The sequence below is a fragment of the Macaca fascicularis genome, chromosome 17 (assembly GCF_037993035.2).
Source record: "Macaca fascicularis isolate 582-1 chromosome 17, T2T-MFA8v1.1".
Classification (NCBI taxonomy): domain Eukaryota; kingdom Metazoa; phylum Chordata; class Mammalia; order Primates; family Cercopithecidae; genus Macaca; species Macaca fascicularis.
This window is the reverse complement of record NC_088391.1, coordinates 1,004,775-1,019,539: the sequence shown is the minus strand read 5'-3', so window position 1 is coordinate 1,019,539 and position 14,765 is coordinate 1,004,775. Positions and strand designations below refer to the sequence as shown.

General features: G+C 38.7%; 1 protein-coding gene across 11 annotated transcripts in view; it reads right to left on the bottom strand.

Moving 5' to 3' along the window:
* The window catches only part of XPO4 (exportin 4), a 105,532-nt gene that overhangs the window by 72,929 nt on the left and 17,838 nt on the right, over positions 1–14,765 (bottom strand). For 4 of the 11 annotated variants that reach the window (XR_001486249.4, XR_012426706.1, XM_005585425.5 and 1 more), the window contains exons 3-4: positions 10,691–10,832; positions 3,688–3,826 (exon numbers count right to left, since the gene is read on the bottom strand). Coding sequence is in view for 4 of the 11 variants with exons in the window: in XM_005585425.5 (XP_005585482.2) it covers positions 3,688–3,826; positions 10,691–10,832 (281 nt within the window). In the remaining 7 variants the exon portion in view is untranslated. Of the gene's footprint in view, positions 1–3,687; positions 3,827–10,690; positions 10,833–10,942; positions 11,114–14,765 lie in introns of all 11 variants that reach the window. The other 7 variants (XR_012426705.1, XM_074021630.1, XM_074021626.1 and 4 more) reach the window with 5 other exon arrangements.

Genomic DNA, 14,765 nt, shown 5'->3' with positions numbered 1-14,765 from the left:
AGCACTTTGGGAGGCCGAGACGGGCGGATCACGAGGTCAGGAGATCGAGACCATCCTGGCTGACACGGTGAAACCCCGTCTCTACTAAAAAATACAAAAAACTAGCCGGGCGAGGTGGCGGGCGCCTGTAGTCCCAGCTACTTGGGAGGCTGAGGCAGGAGAATGGCGTGAACCCGGGAGGCGGAGCTTGCAGTGAGCTGAGATCCGGCCACTGCACTCCAGCCTGGGTGGCAGAGCGAGACTCCGTCTAAAAAAAAAAAAAAAAAAAAAAATTCCTCACGTTTAAATCCTGTCTATCACAATGAGCCGGACTCTTTTACTGCAGCCGGTCAAAATGAAACAAGATGTTCTTATGTGAAATCTAAAATATGAAGGGCAACTTGATTCAGAGTATTAGGGGTAAAGATATATTTCCAAGTAGCAGTCTCAGTTGCAAACCTTTTCTCTGCTAGTTTTATCTACGTATATCGACCACTTCTTTTTCCCCAGGCTATCTATGATGACCACCATTGGATAATGCACATGGCCATTAGTGTGGAAGCAAATTCTAACAAAATTCATAGAAATGACAAGATTACCATTATACAACTCGCGTAGGTACTGCTGAAGCATCAGCATCTCATGAACAAAGCTTATAATATTTGGTATATTATATTTGGCATATTTGACTATTATGGTATATTAGATTATAATATTTCATAACAATTAAAATAACGATTAATATTTATGGCAACATGGAAAATACAGAATCAAATGAGAAAGCAAGGCACACCACATCTGTATTATGTATATACATTAAAAAAGACTAGAAGAAAACCTAAACAAATGAAAATTGCCTGATGACTTTTTCACTTGTTTTATGTAGATATCCATTACTCTTGCTATAATGCTATTTGTGTAACAGAAAATATAAATTGTTAAGATTTATAAATACAAATAGCACACTTAACCACAGTGGGATTACCACTACTTATCAACTGGCTGACTTCATGAAAAATGCTTTTACAGTCAACTGATTTATCTAAAGCTCACAACACGTTGATCAGAAATGGAGACTATGTCTACTACCACAATTTACACTACATAGCTTCCCATGGCCAGGCACGGTGGCTCCTATCTGTAATCCCAGCATTTTGGAAGGCTGAGGCGAGAGAATCACTTGAGCCCAGGAGTTCAAGACCAGCCTGGGCAACACAGTGAAACCTTGTCTCTACAAAAAAATGTTTAAAATTAGCCAGGAGTGGTGGCTTGTGCCTATAGTCCCAGCTACTCAGGAGACTAAGGTGGGAAGCCTGAGCCCATGACTTCGGGGCTGCAGTGAGCTGTGATCGTAACACTGCACTGCACAGCCTGTGCAACAGAGCAAGTGAGACCCCATCTCAAAAAAAAAACAAAGCTTCCTACCCAGGTACAGTAAGTAGCCTGTACCTTAATCCCAGCTACGAGAGGCTGAGATGGGAGGTGGGAGGACTGGTTGAGCCCAGGACACTGAGGCTGCAGTGAGCTATGCACCACTGCATCACACCCTGTCTCTTAAATTTAAAAAAAAGGAGCTCCCCATAATTTTCACCTCAAAAATTTAATATGAACTCTTCTTAGGTGATTACTTTCAAGAAATAGTCCCACTTCATAAAACAAAATCAAAATGACTTATAGAATGTAAAGATTCAAACATATATACTTTCAAATGTATTAGTTTTATACAAAAAACTAAATTTCACAATACTAAGATTAAGTAAAAGGGCCATAAAATTAGATTATCAGTCTGTAGAACGACACCATCCAGTATGTCTGTCACTAACTACGTGTGGCTATTTGAATTTAAATTAAAATTTAAAAAATTAGAAAATTCAGTTCTTCAGTCACCCTAGCCACATTTCACATGACCAACTGCCGCAAGTGGCCAGCGTAGCGGCTACATATTAGGGAGCACAGACATCCAACACTTCTTTCAACACAGTAAGTTCTACTAGACAGCACTACTCTTGAGGAAATTTGCCACAAAAATGGCATAAAACGTAACATCACACAATAAAAAATCAAGATGTAAATAAAAATGTTCTGTATCTTGACTATGGTAGGAGTTTACTGGTACACACAACTGTCACAACTTAACGAGGCGTGCATTTTAGACATAGTAATGCATGTAAATTACTTCTCAATAAAGTTAAGGGAAAAAAAAGAACAAACACATGACCACTGATGAATTTCTAAGGAAAACAAAAAACACTTAGGACATACATAGTAAGTTCCAAAGTCCTGACCAGCTTGCTTACAGATTCCGTGGCTCTAGACTCCTGGGGTATCAGTCTGCGGTCCTAAGCAGAGTGGAAGCAGATGGCTGGGACTATGAGGTGAGTGCATAGCTGTGTGCAGTGAAAAGTGGTGGACACAAAGGCAGGAGAAAAGAGATCCAAGATATTGTGGAAAGCACGGGACAATGTATGTGGCCCTCCTAAAATGCACCACTACATCTCAACCTCAAAGCGTCAACTACACGGTAAAAATCACATCCACTAACTGAGGGGCCACTGAAGACAAAAGGAATTAACAAACAGTCATATGGCATATAGCCTCACATAGATATCTTTAAAATGGTTTAAAAATATGTTAAGGTAATAAGCTACCCAAAACACTTAAAGATTTAATATCCGAGACTCAGAACGGCCAAGTATTACCAATCTCAATTCTATATGAGTGAAATATCATTCAGGTGATAAAAGCTGATAGGTTAAACCAAGAATCACAGCTAATCATTAACAACAACCACAGCTCCTCCTGCCTCAGAGTGATTACAACCAAAAAGCCACTCTCCAGGCACAACCCCAGCTCTCTAAAAGGTGGACAGGAGAGTGGAGAGGGTGGGGGAACAGGCTTCCCAAAGTAATTCAGCCAAGAACAGTGATCCCTAATTTGTTCAGTTGACAGTAACTGCTAAAGTCCAATGGCCTATTAGGACAGCAACTTTTAATTATTTTTGTTATGTCAGATATTTTCTATTTTATTCAAACACTTCTGTAATCACTAGTAGCTATCAAAGGTTTATTAGAAATGGCAAAACAAAGTTCAATAGAAATGGTTAACGATATTATGGCATATTAGCTTATAATATTTTATAACAATTAAAATCATGATTATGAATATTTATGGCAACATGGAAAATACAGAACCAAACAAAAAAGCAAAGTACACCACATTTATATTATGTACATATATTTAAAAAGACTAGGCCAGGCGCGGTGGCTCACACCTGTAATACCAGCACTTTGGGAGGCCAAGGCGGGCAGACCACCTCAGGTCGGGAATTTGAGACCAGCCTGACCAACGTGGAGAAACCCTGTCTCTACTAAAAATACAAAATTAGCCAGGCGTGGTGGCACATGCCTGTAATCCCAGCTACTCTGGAGGCTGAGACAGGAGAACTGCTTGAACCCAGGAGGCAGAGGTTGCCATGAGCCAAGATTGAGCCATTGCACTCCAGCCTGGACAACAAGAGCAAAACTCTGTCTCAAAAAAAAAAAAAAAAAAAAAAAAGACTAGAAGAAAACCTGAACAAATGAAAATTGCTTGACTGATAGCTTTTTCACTTTTTTGTTTATGTAGATATCCATTACTCTTGCTATAATGCTATTCGTGTAACAGAAAATATAAATTGTTAATATTTATAAATACAAACAGCACACTTACCACAGTGGGATTGCCACTACTAATCAACTGGCTGACTTCATGAAAAATGCTTTTGCAGTCAATTGATTTATCTAATGATCCTCTTTTTACAATTACTGCTACTGCTAGTAGAATCTGTTCCCGAACATACTTTTGAAGGCTGTAAAACATAAAAATCATTATGAAAAATTTACCTAAATCTAATACAAGAATACTTCCAAAATTCTCTCTATGCCTGTAGCTACTAATAACATTGCTTACATGTGAGAGTAGCAGAGCCAAATGGTTATGTACAGACTCCAAAGCCAGGAGGCCTGGGTTCAATCCCAGGCTCCATTGTGGACGGGCTGTATGACCCTGGGCAAGACAGTTAGCACTCAGGGCCTTGGTTTTCTCATCTGTAAAATGAGAATAACACTGCTAGTGTTATTATAAGGGTTAAATGTTCCTAGAGCTGTGCCCAGTACATACTAAGCACTATACAAGCGTTATTTTCTCCAGGAAGCATTCAACAGATGTAAGTCAGCTCCCTGTTAAATATTTGTAGGGAAAAAAAATCACTAAGATTAAGATTCCACTAGTTTGGAGATAAATTCTGATCTAACCTACATCTACAACCACTAATCTATCCTAAATCCCATTTCCCTTTAACATTTAAAGGCAACATACTAGCTATCCAAGATACATCATTATGGAAACATAAAATTGTAAAACACACACATTCAAAACGTTCATATCCAGGTTCTGTTCCTTCATGTGATGACAGAAGCACCCGTCTCAAGTGGAGGCATTTTACCAAGCCCATTTGACCACAAGGGCACAGAAACTTAATTGACTTTTCACAATCTTTTCTGAATGATAAGGATCAGAAAACATACTCTCAAACTTGATAATCTAGCCTCTAGAATCCCACAAAGATAGAGCCACCATGTGCCCCTGGAATAAACTCAAACCCCTTAACATGGCTTATAAGCAGTGGGAACCATTCTAGCTTTCCTGGGACAGCCTCAATTTAACTGTTGCCCCAAATAATTATTAATAGTTCTTTATTTCACTCTCCAAAGTGTCCCAGTTTGGACACCCACCTACAGCCACTGGTGGCTGCTCCTCTCCTTGACGTCTGTCCTTCCACACACACTCACACCTGCAGACATACTGACCTTTCACTTCCTCACTCCACACTCGTGCACTTCCAGGCCTCTGAACTTCTATTCCCTCTCCCAAGATTGTGATGTCACTTTCTCCAGAAAGTTATCACTCAGGGTTCCCACGGCACCCTCACGTGACATGACATATCTGTTACTACTGGTTCACTAGCTCCCAGATCAGCTGCCCATTCTATGCACACTAGCATATGCAAAGCACACTGCCTGCTGCATAACATGCATTTATTAGATATTTATACAGATGAATAAACATGTCTCCCTATCGTCAAGACTGAAGTGAAAAAACATTCCTTCAAAACATACACTTGAACCATTCATCTTTCATTCATTAAGCAAATAAATGCAGAGATCCTACTATGCGTAAGAATATTAGTTGGCCAAAGGGAATTTCTGTACTTTTAAGAGGACAGAATAGTTTCATAGGCACTGACTACTACTAGAAAACATACATAAAGCTGAAGACCATGACTACAAACATACACAAAGATAGTTTCAAATATCTCTATTGGCAAGAATTAAAATTTTTAGGAGAATGAATAATAGCTACCATTTATTGAATGCTTACTATATGCAAGAATTTATATGAACTAGTTTCACAAGTATTAACACATCTAATCCTCATGATAATACTACTATTATTCACTCCATTTAAAAATCAAATCAGAAGGCCAGGCACGGTGGCTCACGCCTGTAATCCCAGCACTTTGGGAGGCCAAGGTGGGTGGATCACGAGGTCAGAAGATAGAGACTGTCCTGGCTAACACGGTGAAACCCTGTCTCTACTAAAAAAATACAAAAAAAATTAGCCGGGCCCGGTGGCGGGCACCTGTAGTCCCAGCTACTCGGGATACTGAGGCAGGAGAACTGCATGAACCTGGGAGGCAGAGCTTGCAGTGAGCCGAGATTGTGCCACTGCACTCCAGCCTGGGCAACGGAGCAAGACTCTGTCTCAAAAACAAACAAAAAAATCAAATCAGGAAATTAACGCACAAAGAAGTGATCTGCCCAGCACTGCAGAGTTAAGTGGCGGAAGTAGGTGCAAACCCCTTTCTTGACCACTATGCTACACTTGCCTCTTTAATAAAGGGCATTGTGCATTTCACTCTATACAAATTTTATTTCAATTAAGAGGAAAACAAAAAAAAGAAAAAATTATGTGCATACACTGGGAAGTACACATTATTTATGTAATAGTTTACTACATAGCCTACAGAATTCTACCTATGCAGTATGCCAAAAACGTTTAACTTGACTCTAATCCACACTGTAGGGCATTCTACAAGATATACATATCTGTGTCATGAAAGGCAAAAAAGAGCACACAACTATTCTAGATTACAAGAGACATGACAACTAAATACGTTGTATCATCTCTGGCTCACCTAGATTAAAAAATAACCTACTGTACCTAAATAAAGCAAGTATTAATAGATCTGAAGCAACAGATAGACTGCAATACAAAAACAAAAAACCTATAAAAAGGAAAAAGGATATAAATACTATTCAGACAATTGGGAAACCCAGAATATGGAATCAGAATTGTTAGATCATGTAAATACATCAATTATATCAAGAGTATCGAGATTATGCTTTCAGAAGAGACATGTTCAAAGACTTTAAGGCTAAAGTATCATGATGTCTGTGGCACTCTCAAATAGTTAAGGGTAAAAAATGTATATATACATAAGAGAGAAATAAAAAATGTGACAAAATGTTAACTGAGCCTCTACTAGAAAAAGGTTGTATGTCTTCATTATACTCTTCTTTCCACTTTGCTGAAAGTTTGCCACCACACTCCGGGCTGGGCAACACAGTGAGACTCTCTCTTTAAAAAAAAGTTGGAGATAAAAAATATGTATGTAAGCCGAACGCAGTGGCTAATGCCTGTAATCCCAGCACTTTGGGAGGTCGAGGAGGGCAGATCACAAGGTCACAAGTTCGAGACCAGCCTGGCCAACATGGTGAAATCCCATCTCTACTAAAAATGCAAAAAATTAGCCAGGCATGGTGGTGTGTGCTTGTAATCCCAGCTACTCCGGAGGCTGAGGCAGTAGAATCGCTGGAACCCAGGAGGCGGAGGTTGCAGTGAGCCAAGTTCGCGCCATTGCACTCTAGCCTGGGGGACAAAACAAGACTTTGTCTCGAGAAAAAAGAAAAAAATTAAAAATTAAAAAAAAATAAATGGATGGATGGATGGATGGATAGATAGATATGTGTGAGCTATTTCAATGTGGAACCCTACAATCAAGATAGATAGATAGATAGATAGATAGATAGATAGATAGATAGATACATACATACATACATACATACATACATACATACATACATACATAGATAATGTGTGAGCTATTTCAATGTGGAACCCTACAATCAACTCTACAATGAAGCTAATTACTTTAGCTTCTAAATTATCAAAATGATTTTAAAATGAGATTAATTTAGGCCAGGTACGGTGGCTCATTCCTGCAATCCCAGCACTTTGGGGTACTGAGGCAGGAGGACTGTTTGAGCTCAGGAGTTCAAGACCAGCCTGGACAACACAGCAAGACCCTGTCTCAATTTAAAAAAAAATAAAAAGAAGGCCGGGCATGGTGGCTGACGCCTGTAATCCCAGCACTTTGGGAGGCCGAGGTGGGAGGATCATGAGGTCAAGAGATCGAGACCATCCTGGCCAACATGCTGAAACCCTGTCTCTATTAAAGATAAAAAAATTAGCTGGGTGTGGTGATGCGCACCTCTAGCCCCAGCTACTCGGGAGGCTGGGGCAGGAGAATCACATGAACCCAGGAGGCGGATGTTGCAGTGAGCCGAGACCGCGCCACTGCACTCCAACCTGGTGACAGAGCGAGGTTCCGTCTCTAAAAAAAAATAAAAACAAATAAAAAGGGAAAAAAAAGAATGAGATTATTTTGGATAATGTAAGAGACCACGCACATATACATAATGAAAATCTGTTACACATTTAAGTCTACCAAGGTCTCCAGAGTTTAGTGGTTCTCAGGTTGGGGGATGGGGACAAGGGGGAGAAAAGGCTATGATAACTAAACAGCTCCACAAAAAAGAACCTCTCTAGTTGACCTGAAGCTCCCCTGCTGGCCCTGACTCCTTAAGGAAGGCTGGTCCAGATGATGATGGCTGCAGCAGCCAGAGCTTTTACTCCCCACCAGGCACTGTGCTCAGAACTGTCTCATGTAATCCTGACACCAACCATAAGAGATGGGTACCAAGTCCCTGTTCTACAGGTAAAACGGAATATTAAAGAGACTTTATGTTAGTTTCCCAAGGTCACACAAATAGACTGCTCTTCAGAAAACTCTAACATTTTAGGCCTAGAGATCAAAAACAATTTTTTTAACCTTCCCACATATAAACTTCTATAAACACAGGGGCTCTAAGGCTTATTTTCTTTTATTACATAAATATAAATAAATATGAAGGTTTTCTCAACTTGTGTTCAACAAGAAACACACTATCATAATAACTGATTTCAAAATTTTTCGTAGGGTAAAGAAAAATATCAAAATAAATATCATTTTAGTAGAATTCAACAAAACACATACCTCTTCCATGGTTACAATTGATAATACAAATTTTGATGTGTCTGAGTTACACTGTGTGCAAAACAACGAACAAAATAACGGGAACAAGCACTTGCTGACATCATCAAGACCTCTACTCACCTGTACTTACCTTTCTTTATGTACAGAGGGGTCAAAAGAAAAACAGCCCTGTCAGGTCTAGCAAATATGGTCAAATAAAACAACAAAAGAGCAAACTAGTATCACATCCAAATGGACCCACCAAACAAAAATCAATCAATCAATCAATCAATCCAGCATGACAGAGAAAAGAAAGGTTTCAAACCAGGAAAAGTCTTCCTTATTCTACGAAAACCGGAAAAAAACCAGCCATGCCCTCCTCACAAACATGTATATCCACTTATCTACAGGACACATTATCCACTAAACCTGCAACACTAATAGGCTACAGAAACCTTGCCTTTGTTCTCTCACACATTTTTTTTGTACGTAAGGCAGTTAGCAGTTAACAAAGTGCTAAAGTCATGTCAGTATTATTAAATATTATTAACTCAGACTCCCAGAGTACAGACAACAGAAACAAATGCATGAGTATGAGTACGCTCTAAAATTAAAACTGTATGTATATGTTTATTGCCATTAATCACCATTCCTAAGCACACACATTTCTGATTACATAACAAAATTTTTTCTTCAATGACTTTGGAAATGAATATATAAAGTATTCAACTGCACAAACGGTAAAAATACAAGTGCATTATCTATTCTTAAAAGAATACACGGCCTTTGGGGAACTTAACAAAAAAAGGTAAATAGTAAATCAATTTCTCCTCAAAAGTTATGCCGCTGATAGTTTTCCTCTTTTTTTTTTTTTTTGAGACGGAGTCCCACTCTGTCACCTAGGCTGGAGTGCAGTAGCTCAATTTTGGCTCACCGCAACCTCCACCTTCCAGGTTCGAGTGATTCTCCTGATTCAGCCTCCCAAGTAGGTGGGACTACCGGCATGCATTACCACGCCCAACTAATTTTTGTGTTTTTAGTAGAGACGGGGTTTCACCATGTTGGCCAGGCTGGTCTGGAACCCTTGACCTCAAGTGAGCCACCCACCCTGGCCTCCCAAAGTGCTGGAATTATAGGCATGAGCCACTGCACCAGGCCTCATTTTTTTTTTTAAATCATTCAAGAAATAAATGTACACAATTTTGTAAAATGTTTAAGCAATAAGATACGTATAATATAAAAAGAAAATTTCACCTCATTCCACAAAACTGATCCTATTTTCAATGGAAGCTACTTAAAGATTCTGGAACTTCTTATAGAACCTTTTCTATGCACATTTCTCTTTTTTTTTTTTTTTTTTTTTTTTTTTTTTTTTTTTTTTGAGAAGGAGTCTTGCTCTGTCACCAGGCTGGAATGCAGTGGTGTAATGATCTCGGCTCACTGCAACCTCCGCTTCCCAGGTTCAAGCGATTCTCTTGCCTCAGACTCCCAAGCAGCTGGGACTAGAGGCGCGTGCCACCACACCCAGCTAATTTTTGTATTTTTAGTAGAGACAGGGTTTCGGCATGTTGGCCAGGATGGTGTCGATCTCTTGACCTCACGATCTGCCCACCTTGGCCTCCCAAAGTGCTGGGATTACAGTTGTGAGTCACCACGCCAGGCCCTCTATGCACATTTCTATGTACATATACGGGTAACATTTGATTTGTTAGTGGTACTTAGCTTCTTCCCTCTCCTCTGTTTTAGGATACTCACCTGTGTTATATTAATACTTACAATTTTAAATTTAAAATACATTAAAAGAAATAATCATCTCTACTAAGAATCAAAAGAACAAGTAAATATAAAGGTTCTTCATCTAAGTCTAAGGTCAAGTTTTATTTATAACTAAGTTCTTCACAACTCAACAACAAAAAACTAATATCCAGCATAATCTTTCCAAAGAAACAAAACAGAGAACCAAAAGCTTAAATAAAAGGTATTATTTCATCAAGCACCAAAACTACCTACAATCATGTGTATACAAGGGTTTAAAATACGAGCCCCACATAGAACGTAACCTTAAACATCTACAGCTTTTTAAATTTTTTTCTTTTTTTGTACTTCATAGAGACGGGGTCTCACTATATTGCCCAGACTGATCTCAAACTCCTGGGCTCAAGGAGATCCTCCCTCTCAGCCTCCCAAAGTGCTGAGATTACAGGTGTGAGCCACTATACCCAGCCAAAAGTTTTTAAAATGCAAACAAAAAAAGCTCTAAAAAGACGCACATAAGCTCAGCAAAAGTATTTCAGCGGTACCCCTCCATGTACTTACTTGGGCCTTTGTAAGACATAGGTTAAAAGGAATGTTCGCAGAGACTCGATGCTACCTTTTTCCAAGAGAATCCACTCTCGGACAACTGCTTCCATTATGGCTGTGGCAGCTTGAAAAAGGACATAGTCCACTTTACTAGTTTCTGAGGAGAAAATTAAAAACTTTATTTAAACAACTGTTCATTTTACCTTGAACATTTTGCATTTATTAATTTTAAAACAGAACTTTTCAGACAAGGAATAAGATGGTTACCTGTTCTTTTTTTTATCCAGTGACCTTGCTCTAGCACCACAAAGAGGTTAGTTCCTCTCAGAAGACACCTCAGGCAGGTGGCAGCTAATCACCGATCACAATTTTCACAAACTTTCCTCACCTCTCTTCAACTGTTACTTCCAAAGCATGAAGAACTAAAAAATAACACAGCTTTAAAAAAAATAAAAATAAAAATATAAAGCAATCAGAAAATTTCCTAAGATTCTCACCCTGTGCAAAACAGAACTTTGTATTTGAAAAACATTATAATAAAGTAGTCATTGAACATTACTATCTGTGATGAGCCATGCTGTTAAAATGTTTCATTTTTAAGTATTCAGCTTTCAGCAGGATGGCCCATCTACAATAGCAAGTCCAGAAATAAAAACAATCATGTGCAGGTTTTCTTTCTCAAAATGTAAAAAACAATGTAAGTCACATTTACACAAGGTGAGAAGTGCTTGTGAATTTTCTGATTGCAGTACTGATCAAACTGAGTAAAATCCCAAAGCTACACTTAGAAAGACCCAGTCTTAGCTAACAAGTTATAGTATCTGATCTAAAATCTCAATCAGGGGAGAAAAAATAGAAAATTAACACACTTTAAAATTTTTTATATTAATTTTCTATTTTTTCTTTTATTCACCAATACCACTACAATCAGTTTCCAAACAGCATTATCAACAGGGAGAAACAGTCGAAATGAAGTCAAGAAAAAGCAGAAATTTTCTGAGGCTCTAAAAAATAACCATCATGTGAAATCCATGAAAAGCCCATGATTAGACTCCAGATTATTTGCCAAGATCACTGGACATGCGTATCTGAAAGCCATGAGAAATTAACTCTAGGCACAGACTGGCACCTTCAAGAACTTATCAGAAGAGCATGAAGATATACACAGTCAAGCACACCATTTTCTCTCCTATTCAAGCTCAGGTCATTTAAAAATCTTACAAGTGTTCTTGACACGTTTAGCTATAAAAATGCATGAGAAAAGGTGTACCCTATATAAATTCCTACCACATTAGACTACTACATAGGAGTTTTCATCATACCAAAACCACTAAGAGAAACCAATTTGAATCTTTTTTTAAAGTTTTGATTATTCTATGCTATCTTAACATGAACTCTAACTGAGATGACAATCAGAATTGATACAAATTCAGAAACTTTAAAATATAATAAATAATTAAAATAAAGCAATAGCTTCTAAAAATGTGAACCTATTAGAAAAGATGTGCTTACAGTTCTAGGAGTTTAAAAAAAAAAAAAAAGATTTGAACAGAGACCCAGCTCCATCTATTTAGATCACTTAAAGAGAAATATGTTACTGTCTCATAAAGGTAACTCAAATAATCTCTGATTATAAACCTCTTCTTAAAGAAAATGATGTTTGTTTGCCTATCTTCATTTTCTATTGCAATAGTATAAATTTTAAGGACAAGAAACCAGAAATCCTTAACCATGGATTTCAACAATGAAGCAAAATCTAAGGTACTCTCAGAATTTTAGATACAGACCTCCGAAGACCATCTAAATCAATCCCTCCATTTTACAGGAGCTGAGGAAACTGATGCCCCAAGAGACAGAGAGGAAACTGAGGTCACATGGCTGGTAAATGTTTCTTGAGCAATACTAATCTACCCTGAAACACACATGCCACTGAAGACAGAGCAAATAAGCACCTTCACTGTTAACAAGCACTGAAGCATTCCTATTTCTAACTATTTGTTTTCACATCCAAGCCTTTTTCTGCCCCTTGGAGGTGGGTGGGTGTTGGATATGAGGGGGCAGTTATAGAAAATGAATATTCGAAATTTTCAAGAGACAAAAGTTTCTTAATTATTTTTCTTAGACACCTCTGCATGGTATTAAACGAAGATCTGTAAATACTCCCATAAGAAGCTGACTCTAAGAATGGAGGAATTAAAAAAAAAAAAGCCAAACTCCTAATTTAAAAGAAGAAATTTTCCTAAACTAATAAATTACCCTTTCTCATAAAAACCATTATTAGCTGTCATAAATTTAACTTATACATAGTAGAAATATGCAAGAGATACTAGAAGGTACTCTAGAAGCCTACCAGTATGAAATCAGAACTTCACAAATACATATGAGCCTTACTTTTGCTCTCTGTTATACAGATGCCTGAAACTACAGGGTTTTCATGAAGAACTCACAATTCATCTAGCATTTTTTTTTTTTTTTTTGGAGATTGGAGTTCACTCTTGTTGCCCACACTGGAATGCAATGGCACGATCTCCGCTTGCCACAACCTCCGCCTCTCAGATTCAAGTGATTCTCCTGCCTCAGCCTCCCGAGTAGCTGGGATTACAGACATGTGCCACCATGCCCAGCTAATTTTGTATTTTTAGTAGAGACAGGGTTTTTCCATGATGGCCAGGCTGGTCTCGAACTCCTGACCTCAGGTGATCCACCCACCTCAGCCTCCCAAAGTGCTGGGATTACAGGTATGAGCTGCCACTCCCAGCCTCATCTAGAATTTCTAAACTAACTACTTTTGGGAAGATCTGCCACTGTTCAGAGAATAAATTATTTTAGGTCACTTTAGCAAAATGCTTTCATTTGCTACCATAGTAGCTTTCTTTAATAATAATTATGTAAATAAAATTCATTTGAATTTTGTCAGCCATCTGAAACTAAACAGAAACATGAAGACAAAAGTTAAGTTAATAATACAGGAAAAGCACTACACTCTGGGCCGGGCGCGGTGGCTCAAGCCTGTAATCCCAGCACTTTGGGAGGCCGAGACGGGCGGATCACAAGGTCAGGAGATCGAGACCATCCTGGCTAACACAGTGAAACCCCGTCTCTACTAAAAATACAAAAAAACTAGCCGGGCGAGGTGGCGGGCGCCTGTAGTCCCAGCTACTTGGGAGGCTGAGGCAGGAGAATGGCGTAAACCCGGGAGGCGGAGCTTGCAGTGAGCTGAGATCTGGCCACTGCACTCCAGCCTGGGCGACAGAGCGAGACTCCGTCTCAAAAAAAAAAAAAAAAAAAGCACTACACTCTGACCACAAAGTATTTTTAAAAAAGAAAAATCCCTGGTAGTGAAGCCACAGATACACAGCTACTACAATCAACTCCCTGGCCTTAAGTATTTCTGTCCAAAGCACAGGCCATATAAGCTCCAAAAGTCTGCGCTTTGACTCAGCGACAACTATGCCCACCAACTAAAGACAAAAAGTCTCAGATGGAAGATGATTTATTAATTCCCAATGACTGACAGCACGACTAAGGAAACAATTTTCCAGAGATGTAAAAGTTTACCAGTTTAACTGACTTTTTGGTGGTTTATTATTTTGGTTTTTTTTGGCACTTCTGAGATCAGAAGTCAAAGAAATCCATTTCTCCCTGAGAAGGAGCAAAAGAATGCCACAAAGTTAGCTCCAGAAGAAATAAACCAATCCCTCACAGTTCTTGATTATTTAACAAGAATAGAACTCACTTGTTTTTTTAAAGGAACATATGACCCTAAAAAATTTAAATTCCTAAGTGCCAAAGACTTCTGAAGTGAAAAAGTCTAAAAGTGCTCTTCTGACAAAATGCACAAGCATGCTGCATGCACGCACAGCTGCATACACCACACACACACACACACACACACACACAGAATACAGCAAAGAAAATAAAAACTAGAATGAAAACAAAAGGATAAGAAGAGAAAGAAATGAGGAAAAATGAGCAATATACAAAACTCAAGTTAGAAGTGAGAAGGCAGAATTTTAAGAGGCCAGAAAAGGGAAGCATCAGAGAAAGTCTCCCCTTTAGTAGAATATATTACCCAGACCTTCTGTAAAAA